Source organism: Boleophthalmus pectinirostris, unplaced genomic scaffold (genome assembly GCF_026225935.1).
Source record: "Boleophthalmus pectinirostris isolate CB_2022bp ecotype Guang Dong unplaced genomic scaffold, ASM2622593v1 HiC_scaffold_20, whole genome shotgun sequence".
NCBI lineage: Eukaryota > Metazoa > Chordata > Actinopteri > Gobiiformes > Gobiidae > Boleophthalmus > Boleophthalmus pectinirostris.
The window spans coordinates 22,364,068-22,377,085 of NW_026571153.1; the positions used below are offsets into that span (position 1 = coordinate 22,364,068).

General features: G+C 37.2%; 1 protein-coding gene across 1 annotated transcript in view; it reads left to right on the forward strand.

Annotated features, from left to right (window-relative positions):
• Positions 1–12,618, forward strand: part of dthd1 (death domain containing 1) — a 17,333-nt gene extending 4,715 nt beyond the window's left edge. The window contains exons 3-10 of the mRNA XM_020922052.2: positions 1–10; positions 1,330–1,509; positions 2,952–3,202; positions 4,762–4,920; positions 8,789–9,078; positions 10,206–10,456; positions 10,533–10,590; positions 11,362–12,618. The exon at positions 1–10 is cut by the window's left edge and continues 315 nt beyond it. Coding sequence (XP_020777711.2) covers positions 1–10; positions 1,330–1,509; positions 2,952–3,202; positions 4,762–4,920; positions 8,789–9,078; positions 10,206–10,456; positions 10,533–10,590; positions 11,362–11,675 — 1,513 coding nt within the window. The 3' untranslated portion in view covers positions 11,676–12,618. The remainder of the gene's footprint in view (positions 11–1,329; positions 1,510–2,951; positions 3,203–4,761; positions 4,921–8,788; positions 9,079–10,205; positions 10,457–10,532; positions 10,591–11,361) is intronic.
• Positions 12,619–13,018: the final 400 nt, after the last annotated feature.

Consider the following 13,018-nt stretch of genomic DNA (forward strand, 5'->3'; position numbering starts at 1 on the left):
TGGACAAAGAGTAAGTGCTTTTTAACTACTGAATGTGTTTATACATTGTTTTATACTGAAAGCACTTAAATCTATACTCCCTCCAATCTGTGAAAAAAAAAAATAAATAAATAATAATAATCTTAAAGGGCGAGAGTTGTGTTTTGTTTCATTCACACATGTTTAACACACAAGCCCTGCAAATTTAACAGAAAAGACACCACCTTGTGATGTCATGTGGTAATACACACATACGACCCTTTGGTTGACTCTGAGCAGCCCATTTAAGATCATTTGGAATTACAAAATAAATATGTTTTATCATTTTACCTCATGCATGGACTAAAGCTGCATTGCTTTTATTTTACAGGTGTTATTTCATGACATCTTTTGTAAGGCAACCTCACTTTTTCATTGCCTAGTCATAACATACATTACCAGTCAAAAGTTTTCCAGTTAGGTATTGCAGTTTAAGTCATGCAAATCCAATGAATAACTTGAAATGGTGCAAAGGTAAGTGCTGCACAGCCAGAGGTTAAAAGAAAAGATAAAAGGTAACAAAGCACAAGTCCAAGCTCTGCCAAAACTACCTCAGGAAAAACAACAAGATGGTAAGCTTCAAAACATGGAGTGTCCAGCACAGTCTCCAGACTTAAACCCCATCGAGCTGGTTCGGGATGAACTGGACAGAAGAGTGAAAGCCAAACAACCTACAAGTGCCACACATTTATGGGAACTTCTGCAACAGAATGCAATTAATATTACGCAGAACTGAGTTAAGTATTTTGGCCCGGCCCTCCACAATATTTTCTGTTTCTCATGTGGCCCCATGGAAAAAAAATAATTACCCACCCCTGATTTAGATCATTTTAACCCTGGGATTGCCAATCTCTGCTAAACAAAAGGTAAAAGGTAGCTGTTAAACTGAAAATTACAACTTCATGACATCACAAAGTGGAACAGAGCATTTAGAGTTTTGGAGATGTAGACGGACTAATAATGCAGGATTGCTTAAACATGTGTGAGTGAAACAAAACACAACTCCAGACACCTCACAGGAGTAATTTTTGCTGAATATAGGAACTGTATAACCTTACGACATCAGACTATAACACCGTTGCCAATATTTTTGACTTTTCCATAAGAATTGCAACACAGTTCGTATAAAATAGACAATGTAGATCTCAGTGTAAGCCCTATATTTAGATGAGCGCATACAGCAGCACAAACTTGTCAAATATTGTAGGAACACGAAAACTTTATGAAGAAAGTTTGTTTTTGCTTGACAGAAATACACCATTATGCATGCACTTTTTCCAATGTAATCAGTATTCATGTTTGATGATTCAGGGCTCCTTTGCAGAGGTGAGGGTCTACTCTCTTGGCCTGTTCGCTGTGGTCTCTTGTTTGAAAAGAGAAAACTACACTGTTCCCAGAAAGGGTTTGTCTCTGAAACTATCAATGGACCCAAGAATCTGCCTCAGTTACCTCCCAGGATCCTTCACCGCCCCCGTAATGGCACAAGCAATGGTAATACAGTACGTCTTTATAATGTTAGATTTTATATTCGTGTTTTTTTTTACATTTACCCCAGAGGAAACAGTAATATGATGACATGATACTTGATAAAGGTTTAGAATTTTTTGTGCAATTGAAAAAGTTGTTACACAATTCATTAATAGCATAATTTTGCTTACTAGTCTACTTGTCCTATTAAGATGATAAAGATGCATACCTTCATTTATTATGCAAATTTGATTCTTTGAGCTTTAAGCCATGTTATAATGCTGGTACCTTCTCAAAAACATACCTGGACTTGTGTTTTGTTTCATTCACACATGTTTGATTAATCCTGCATTATGTCTGTCTACAAAGCTCCAAATGGTCTGTTACACCTTGTGATGTCATGAAGCAATAGTTTTCAAGTTAAAAGCTACATTTTTCCTCTTGTTTAGTAGCGATTGAAATTTCCAGGTCTGAAATTATCCAAATCATTATAGTGAAGGTGCAAGGAGTTTAAAAACACAGTGGAGCACTTCCTGTATTACCATGTGACACCACAAGGTGGAACAGAGTATTTTCTGATTGAGAGATGAACACAGCCTAAATATGCAGTGTGTGTGAGTTGAAACATAAAGAAACAAAATGCAACTCCAGGTATGTTTGTGATGAGAAACCAACCTTGATTTTAATTTTATAATTATCAGCTATTAATAGCTGGCATTTGGAGTACGTCCTTTGGTTAGATGGCTAATTAAAAGTTTAAACTGAGCCAGATTTGTGTGATGCATAAAAGACCTTTCACTAAAGATGTGGATATGATTCTAATTAAAATTCATAGACTTTCATTTTCACAGACGTTCACTTGACTAAGAAAAAAACAGTAGTCAGCTGTGATCTCCCACTCGACAATGGGCCCAGTTCTTTTGATATCGTGAAGAATTGTGGGTAAATAAACGACTTTGATATTTTATAGCCATGACTTAAAAGGCCCATATTACACTATTTTCTGATCTATGTTATAATGTTGTTTCCTCATCAAAAAACATGCCTGGAATTGTGTTTTGTTTCATTCATGCATGTTTACCACACAAACCCTTCATATTAAGTTCTTCTCTCAAACAAAAAACACTCTGTTCCACCTTGTGATGTCATGTGGTAATACAGGAAGTGCTCCACTGTGTTTTTAAACTCCACGCACCTTCATTCAACTCATCGTTGCGGCCCTGGAATTGCCAATCTCTACTGAAGTAAAGGTAAAAGGCACTGTTAACTTGAAAACACAAGGTGGAATAGAACATTTTGAGCTTTGGAGATGTAGACAGACTGATAATAAAGGGTTTCTCAAAACATGTGTGAATGAAACAGAACAAATCCAGGTATGTTTTTGATGAGATAACAACACGGTTTAAAACTCACATGAGTAAATTTTGTGTAATATAGGACATTTAATAACTACATGTTTTCCTTAGATCCAGCCCTTAGATGCAGTCCTTCTTTCTGCTGTAAAATCCAGGAGTGAAGACAATCACGCTGTGGTCTCTACCAGCCCTGTTCTGTACCTGACCCACCCGACCTGTCAGCCCTTAAGGAGAGCCCTCACCATCACGCTCCCCTGTGCCCCGAAACCCAAACAGAAGCCCAGAGCGTTAGACGAGATGGTGCAGTCCTACAGTCAACACATGACCACTGCCTCAAAATGGAATTCAACCAGCAGAATCAGGTCAGCCATTAATGATCTTCTGACTTAGACAAACTTTACGGATCCACAAGGGAAATAATTTGGACACAGTAGCTCACACATCACATTAAATTACAATAACAAAGAGAAAAAATATAAATAAGTGTTAATAATTCTAAATAAGTAGCAAAAACAGCAAGAGAGACAGGTGTCAAATAAGGCATAATTATATAAATGAGTGTGTACAAGTAAAAAATAAAATAGAAATATACAACCGTTAATAAAAATATATCTATATAAGAGGTATATATTAGAATATAAGAGGTTCTAATGAAATAATGTATATGTCTAAAGATTTTAGTTTGTAAATATGTATTTGGAGTGCTGACAAAATGGTTCCACTGTTGGTGATGGTTTTTTTGTATTGTAACCTTTTCACTGCTATCTGTATGCTCTACTCTGTCTGAAGTTCTGTTATTCAAGTTAGACTTTAATCTGATCTTTTTTTTAACACAATCTGACCAGAAAGAACTAATTTAGCTGGAACTACAACAGATGAGGTGATTTGTGCTGTTAAACGAGGCTTTTATTTTTATTTTTTTCAGTTAGTCCTCAAATCTTTTTTGTTGAAAGTCAAAATCCTAAACAGGATCATGGACATTCATATTCTTCACAGGCTCCTGAAAATGTCTTAATCAAAGACAACCAGACAGTCAAAGACAATCTTAAAACATTTTTTGGCTATACATGTTGTGCGATGTCACTATCAAATTATCAGTACAGTTCAGTATTTTAATGATGCAGTGTTATAAATATTAAAAGACATTCATCCTCATTGTACATCTGAGGCTGTTTCAGTGCACTAGTTGTGGTTACATGGACACATCTCATTATTATCCGATTTTTGGACGTTTGAAATTCACTAAATGGCATGCAAACCACACACTCTTATGTGACTGATCAGGGGGACCATGATCAGAAAGAAATGGAGCTGTTTACATTTCATAGTTAAATTTAAAAATGTAATAATAATCAGGTTTTGAGTGCACATATAGCAGTAGCCACAGAAACAACAGAGGCAAAAGTACAGGGTAATGCAAATACATGCAAAGGTACATAATCACCTAAAACTATAATAAATAGGCTAGAGCTGAGGATAATTACATGTTGCAAGTACTGCAATTGTGATTACATTTGCAGTTTTTGTTTTAATAGGATGGGATTCTGCTGAAAGTTGAGAGGACATTGCAAAAAGACATAAGAATCACATTTTAGAATGCTTGTACAGATCTAAACTACAGGATTAGCACTTTAAATTTTTATTTTTTTATGTAGAATAAGACAGGATATTTTGTTGTATGTGGAGGAAAAGATAGTTGCAAAAAAAAATTCTTCCTTTGCAATATTCCAGTTGTGTTCATTCACTATTTCAGCTTTCACTTTTTCAAGAAGCATGCATTCCTTACTTGTAATACCTTTAGCTGGACATTAGGGGGCAATAGCAATCCACAAATAAAGTACATCTCGGCTTGTCATTGAAAGAAAACACATTTTATCATATATTCTAATTTGAAATAATTTGAAAATCTGCTCTTTTTCAGGATGCTCCCGGATTGTGCAAAGTCAACTAAAGAGATTCACAATGAGTTCCTGGTTCTTCTGGGGTTCAGAGATCAACAGTGGAGCTCTTTGGAGAAGATCACCGTCAGGAACCAGCAAAAAGGGCTGGTCTCCTTTGAACTGACTGAGAACTTTGACAGGTTAGAATCCAAACTGTGTCATATTGGTAGAAAATTGCCACCAGTCCAGGAAAACCACATTTCTGTTTTCTTTATTGAATTTTAAAGCAATCAAAACCTGGTCTTTGCCTGGGGGAAAGAAGTAGGATAATATTGTGGCATTGCTGGCGATATTTTTCTTCTTGTGTTGGGGAAAAAGAGATAACTTGGACTTAAATTGCACAACCAAAAAGTGATGGGCAGATTTATTTATTTATTTTTTTTTAAAAGTTGAATAACAAAAGTAGTTAAGGAAAATCCAGCTTTATTAAAGAGGTGCTAGGTAAGCTTATTGTGCTGTAGCTTTGAACCCATGAAAATAATGAGACAAATAGCGATATAAGGCACATACACCCAAACGAAAACTACAAATATGCCGGACAGTACAAGTGTTAATCTTGAAGGATTTCTTGATTTAGTGGTAGTAGAAATTGTTGATGACTGCCTTGGGTAATTTTGCCTGTTGTATTTTCCCACAAACAGAAAAATCTACAAAAATAGCAATATGATGAGTTAAAAAGCTATATTTACAGTAAGTGTGATAGTGATACATTTTAAATAATAATAATATTTTTCTTACCAAATTTCCTTGTCTGCACGCCTCATTGCTGAACTCCATTAGCCATTTTTGCCAGTTTGAGGGATTGAAATATTTAACTGTCCCTCTATCTCCTCCCATTGTCACTGTAAAAATTGTCTGGCTCCTCACGCAGTAAAGGAATATATAAAAAATCCTAAATGGAGCCACAGAACAGAGTAAATTAGCCGAGCAGTTTCAGTCCATTACAAATAATAGACTGCTTAAAGGGACAGTTCAGAATTTTGGACATGGGACCTCATTTCCTAGTGAGCCAGAGAGTTGGAGACGTGTGGAGACACTTTTTAAAATATTCCATCCAGTCCTTGTATTTGCTGAGGTCACTGGTGCTAGGCTAGTGCATGTCAATGGCCATAGTTAGCATGCCACTAAAAACAGTCTTACCCACTCCACAAAGACTGTCGATGTGAATGTCTGTGTCTATTGAATAATGTTTGAAATAAAACTAACCTTGCATAGCATGAATTGTTGCATGTTGAGGGACTATTTTCTCATATCAGTCCACCGCTGCCAAACTTTCTATCAGGAAGTACAACTGCTGCTGCTCAGACATAAACCCTTCAAACCCAAGGTTGGTTTTACTTCTAAAATCATTCTATCGACACAGACATTCACATCGATAGTCTGCCGTTATAATAGGTTTGTTTTGGGTGCTTTGTGGAGTGGGTAAGACTATTTTTAGTGGCATGCTAACTATGGCCATTGACATGCACTAGCCTAGCACCAGCGACCTCTGCAAATACAAGGACTGGATGGAATATTTTACAAAAAAGTGTCTCCACACGTCTCCAGTACTCTGGCTAACCAGGAAATGAAGTCCTATGTCCAAATTCCGAAATGTCCCATTAAAGACCTTAAAATTAGTTATTTTCTGAGCTGTTGTAATGTAGTTTGCTCATCACAGACAGGAGTTTGGTTTTGTTTCATTCACACATGTTTAGCACACAAACCCTGCATAAATCTACACACCTTCAAGTTCAGACGTGCAGTTGAACTAAAGGTAAAAGGAGCTGTTAACTTGAAAACTATCAGTACATGACATCACAAGGTGAAAGAGCATTTTCAGCTTTGGAGAAGTATACAGACTAATAATAAAGGGTCACTCAAACATATGTTATGAGGTAACAACATTATAACATGGCTTAAAGCTCACAAGAGTCAATTCTGTGTAATAAAGGACCTTTAAACTACATACCTTTTCACTGGAACACAGTAAGCTGCAGTTGTGGCATTTTGAGGAGCATGAGATAAAGGTAACAATGCCAATATAACACAAGGTGGTTCCTGGAGTTTCCATTGTTTTTTGAGCAAACTGCAAAGGCTAAAGCAAATAAGTTAGAAATGGAAGTACTGTATAAAATATATTACATTTGTAAGAAAAAAAATTTAAGCTGCGATGCATACCTTTTAGTGAAGTAGAGTCGTTTCCGCTTAGCATTTGTCTTAATAAATAGCACAGTTGGGAATTATTTAAGTGTATATTAAAGCAAGCGGTAATAATATATAGCCTTCTTACAGTTGGTGCTTGGTGTCTGCTCCCTTTCAGTCTAAACAGTGAGTTGTACAGTGCTGTGAGGTTGGCTGGGTGCTGCGCTCTCTGTAATGCCATGTCCAGACACTGACCACTCGCAGCCCCAGTCATCAGGAGACCCCCAATCACGTAAAGCAGCAAAAACACATTGTCCCTGGTCATTTACAGTGTGAATTTTTAAAAGTGCAGTGTATTAATAGTATTAATATAATTTAAAACTTACTTCTGGACAGCTAATTCCAACGGCAGTTTCAACATATGGGGGGTTAAATTGTGAGCAGTTCAGAAATGAATCCTGCAAGCACAATGTGAAAGAATAAATGCTCCAAACAAATACATAAACTGGTCTTTGGACTATTTTAAAAGATACGGTAAATATTATATTATAATTCTATATTTATATTATATTATAAACTACAATGGCTTTGCAACTACATTCAGATGAACTTTTTGTATTCAAAACTGTGTACATTTAATGTTATATAAATTATATTGTTACTTTGCAGATGATGTTCTCAACATTCCCTGGTCGTGTGAAGCTCTGTTCGAGGCTCTGTTACTGCTCTGCTCTGTTAGTGGCTCTGTTGCTCAGTTAGGTTTAGAAAATCAACCCCCTAAATAGGATCATGAAAGCTTGAATTGTTCACAGGCTAATTAAAATTTGTTGTTTAAATCTATTTTGTATTGCCTTTTTAAAAATCTTAAAAGGTCTTTAACAGTGTTTGCTAGTGTGTGTATTCTGTCTTCATGGTAACTGCTGAACATTCTGCCATTCTGATACATGTAGGTCAACCCCAGCGTCAGTGCTAAGTATCAATGATGAATATGGATTTACCCAACTTGTTACCCGGACCCTAACTGGTTTATTTTACAATAGTATCACTTACTTTCACTCATAAATTCCTAAATACTTATTATTATTACACAGAGAAAGTGGACTTTTACTCACCAGTCTGTCTCTCCTGTGTATCCTGTATTATTTGTGATGGTGTTACATGCACAAAACAACATACTCCCATGATCAGACTCTTTCAAAGTAGAGCGCCTGAACCCAGCTTTACTTTACATAAGGGCTTAGGGAGAAGGCAGTATGGATTTAGGGTGTAAATGCCATGAATTCCAGGGTCGAACACTTCTTAAGTCTGAATTAACATAATCGCTCCAAGTGAAAATTTAATCTCCTGAACAATATTGCCCAATAGGAACTTTAATGTCAGCCAGATAAGAAAATTTAATCTCCTGAACAATATTGCCCAATAGGAACTTTAATGTCAGCCAGAATATTTCTTTATCATCCATTGTACCATGTATATTACACATGACTGACTCTTGTGGCTTTTAGCCATGTTATAATGTTGTTCCCTACGCATAAAACATACCTGGAGTTATGTTTTGTTTCATTCACACGTTTGATTAATCGTTTAGTTATTATACATCTACATGTATAATATATATATATATATATATATATATATATATATATATATATATATATATATATATATATATATATATATATAATATATATATATATATATAATATATATATATATATATTATATATATATATATATAGCTCAAAATTATCTGTTCCACCTTGTGATGTCATGAAGTGGTAGTGTGTGAATAAAAGAAAACACAATGAAGAAACATAGAAAATAGCATATTATGGGCTCTTTAAGCTTGAAAAAACTATTCTTAACAGTTCCTCTTTCTTGCAGGCTCCTCGTAGTTCGTCTCCTCTCAACACTAAGCCCTTGTCACCTTGTCTCGTTGGTTGAAGATCTAGAGGAGGCTGTGAATTGCCACACAGTTGCCATCGTGATCCTTAGGCAAAAGGAAGACCCCCACACCATGATGGTTGCCGTGATGCTGAGTAAAGACCTGACCTGGGAACTGTCCAAGCTGAAGGCCCAGGGATTCAGCAGCACCATGGACAGCTCACTGGAGATAACAATGTGTGAAGGAGACCGACTGCTGCTGCGCTTCAGTGGGAACATCACCTCAGAGAGTAAGATACAGAGATATTTACAAAGTATAGAAAAAGTGTGTAATATATTTCATTAGAATATAAAGAAGACACAGAACTGATTACTTTACCCAGTAGTTGCAACTGTATGTCCACATTGTAAAGTTTTATTATCCAACCACAGACTGCTTTATCCCTAATCAAGATCCAAGCTCCAAATTCCTCCCTATAACTATTCGTCAAAATTCTATTAAAAAAACACAGTGCTCTGTTCCATCTTGTGATGTCATGGAGCGGTATTTTTTAAATGAACAGCAACATTTTACTAGCCAGGCTTGCGCCACCTAGTGCCTCCGCTCAATTTCATTTCTCTCCAGCAACTAGGTCAGGAATCAGAATACACTAGACGGTTTGCAAGAACCCCAGAAATTGTAGACCTGCCAATCAGTGAAGAGCTGTGAAGCGCCTGTCTGGATCCCTTTTTGTGGCACAGCACAACAGTAAACAAAGAGGTCGAGATGGATGTAGACAAAGCCATACATTCTATGTTGGCAACGATTCCTAAGATTGAGGATTTAAAGCCGGAACAAGAGAATGTTTGGTGAACATTATCAAGGGGAAAGACACTATTGCCCTTCTTCCTACGGGATTTGGGAAAAGCTTTATATTATTAGTGTCGTTAGCAGCGCATTATATATGTCACCACCAATTACCAGCGATTGGTTAAATGAAAAATTACCCGCTTACCGTAGAGCGAACAAATCCTAATGCTGCGAGGTCAGACGGTTTCCACAAAGTGAAATGATGAATGATGAATCAGGCTAACATTTTACCTCTTGTTTGGCTGAAATTGGAAATTCAAGGACTGAAATGATCCAAATGATCCTAGTGAAGGTGTATGGAGCTTAAAAACATAGCGGAGCACTTCCTGTATTGCTAAATAACATCACAAGCTGGAACAAACTCCATTTGAGAGGTAAGTCTGTCTAAATATGCAGGGGTTGTGTGTTAAACATGTGTGAATGAAACAAATCATAACACCAGGTATGTTTGTGATGAGGAAACATTATCACATAGACCATAAAATAGCGTAATATGAACCTTTTAAAATATTGACTCCTCAATATCCGCTGTGTTGATGATGTAACTAACACTAGCTATTGTTACAGGGGCTCTTAACTCCCAGAATGAACACAAACCTGAGTGGATTGCCTTTCACAGCCAGCGCACCAATCACCTCCGAGTACGCCTTTGTGTTGTGGACCCGTTCGGGAACCACAGCTCCACCCACTACAAGGGCACGGCCATGTTCCATAAGGTCTGCAGGGGTCAGCTGGATGGGTCATGTGACTGTCCAGGAACTGTGAACATGAAGCTGCTAGGAGAGCCTATCTGTAAACTACCTCTCACACTACCCAAGGTACCACAGTTCACCTTTTCTTCAATCGATGGTCAAATTCGACCGAGATTAACTAGAATTTTTGATGTTATTTCAGAAAGCAAAGAATATTAGTCAGCCGAATGTGACTCAGGTGAAGATTTGTGAAGATACAAGTGAGTTTTATACACAGAGACTCCAGTACTTTTATCTTTTCCTTATTTACACAGATACTGAGACATTTTAATGAACTCTCAACTATCAAAAATATGAATCGATGCTAAAACCACTATCGAAACTAGATACTGATTTGAGTAGCTGCATATTAACCTTTCCTGAATAGCTTTAGAATGATCATGAGCAAGTATAAGAGCACATAGACTAGTATACACCCATGGACCACCCCTCTGAACGACTTTGGTAATATAAAAGTACTATAATGTAACAATAAAAATCACATTCTAGTCTTTTTTATTATCATTGTGGTATCAGAATCGGTATTGATTAGTGAGTAAATTCCTTAGTATCAAGACTGAAACTAGTATTGAAACTAGATACTTGTTTGAATAGGTATTGATAATAAAAATTCACATTCCGGGACATAAATGAACCTTTCCTGAATAGCTTTAGAATGATCTTGAGCTGTATCAGAACAAGTATGAGACTGTATAGACCAGTATACGCCCATGGACTACTATGGAACCTACCTGGATGACTGAAGAATTACACAGATTTAAGACCACATGGTAATATAAAATAAATTACTATGTTTTAATGTTGAAAACCACATTCTGTTTTCTTAAAAAAGAGTGATTTTTATTATCATCCTGGTATCGGAACCAGTATTGAGTATCAAGTCTGTTCCTTAGTATCGAAAATGAGTTTGAAATTTTAATATCATGACAACACTACTTCTATCTACTGATACATCTCCCCATCTCTTCCAGCTCACTCCCTGTCTGACTCCCTCCTGCTCTGGATCTCGGAGCAGCTGTCAGCGGAGGAGTTGTCCCGGCTGGTTCTCTCCCTGCGTCTGCGTCGGAGCGCTGCCCAGCTCGTGAAGCTCCGAGCGGGCAACAGTCTGTCTGGACAGGCCCTCCACCTCCTGCTCATGTGGAGGAGAGCTCTGCCCGCCTCGCCGCACCAGTCCAACGCCAATCATCTAGCCCAGTGCTTAGCCAAGAGCGGCAGACCAGACCTGGCTCGAGAACTTCTGATCAGACAGACTCCAATCTCCAGCCAGACCTCAGGGGAAGTTTAGGACACAGGAAGGAAGATGGGATGTGTGATGCTAACTGAAGGTACTACTCGATCTGAAGCTCAATGACTCAAATTAGACTTTAATCAGAGGTTTGGTTTAACACAATCTGACCATGAAGAACTGACTTAGCTGGAACTACAAGAAGTTTTTTGTTTTTTTTCTTGAGTTTTCAAACAGTCTTTGACAGTGTTTGCTAATGTGTGAATTGTTTCTCCATGGTAACTTTAGTACATTTCATCATGGAGATACAGGTAGAACACCCCCAGCGTGATGTCAATGCAAAATATGAATAAATACATGAAGTAAGGGCAGTGCTATTACAGATCCACAAGGGGTCAGTAGTGGACTATGGGAGTGTACAATTGTAAGCGTGAGTAGTTTTATACATTTTTCTCAATAAACTAATGTTATTCAAAGTTTATATTACCAGTATGAACATGCATGTTCTCTCAGGTCATGTTGAGGAAGCATTATATATTTGGGATTTTCTAGGTAACTAGAAACTTGCCCAATTAAGTATTATATCCAATAATAACTAAAATACTGAGTATGGAGTAGTTTGTACTAAAGATTTGACATTACAAGGGGACAATATGTAACATAAATAAAAGTTTAATTATACTATAACAATGTTAAGTTATATCTCAGTCCCATTCATGAGTCTGTTATATAACCTATTCTTGTAAACTGTAAAATGTATAAGAGAAGAAGTAGTTCAAATACACTCAACACAAATGTTTTCTTTTTCTTTTTGTTTTGTTTGTGAACTCAATGTTCGTTGCCTTCTGTTAGGCATCAGTGTATGTAGATCAGTCATCTGACCTTTATATCAGGCTGTAACAGAGTTACTAAAATATTACAATTCCTAATCACAGCAGCAGTTGCCTTACAGGGCTTCACAGAATTGTAAAGCCCTAGCCTGCAGAAAGTCAAACAATAAAAGATCCCCATCACAACAAAATGAATCTTTTGTTCATATAAAATAAAGTACAAATGTATTATTATATTTATTTATTTCATTTTTATTTTGTCATTCACATTAGTCAGTATTGTGTAAGATTAATATAAGTTGTTACACTGTAATATTATATCTGGTATCTGGACTGCCCTCGGGATCAGGAGTGGCCTGACGATCTGGACTGGCCGGGGTTCCTCTTGAACCTGGACTGGCCTGGCCTGGGCTCCTCTTGGATCTGCACCGGCATTCTGTGGGAATGGCCTTAGATTTTGTGGGAACGGGCCTTGTCTGAGACTTTGTGGGTACTGGTTTTGCCTGGGTCTCTGTGGGAACTGACCTGGTCTGAGGTTCTCCTGGATATGGACTGACCTGTGATTTTGATGGA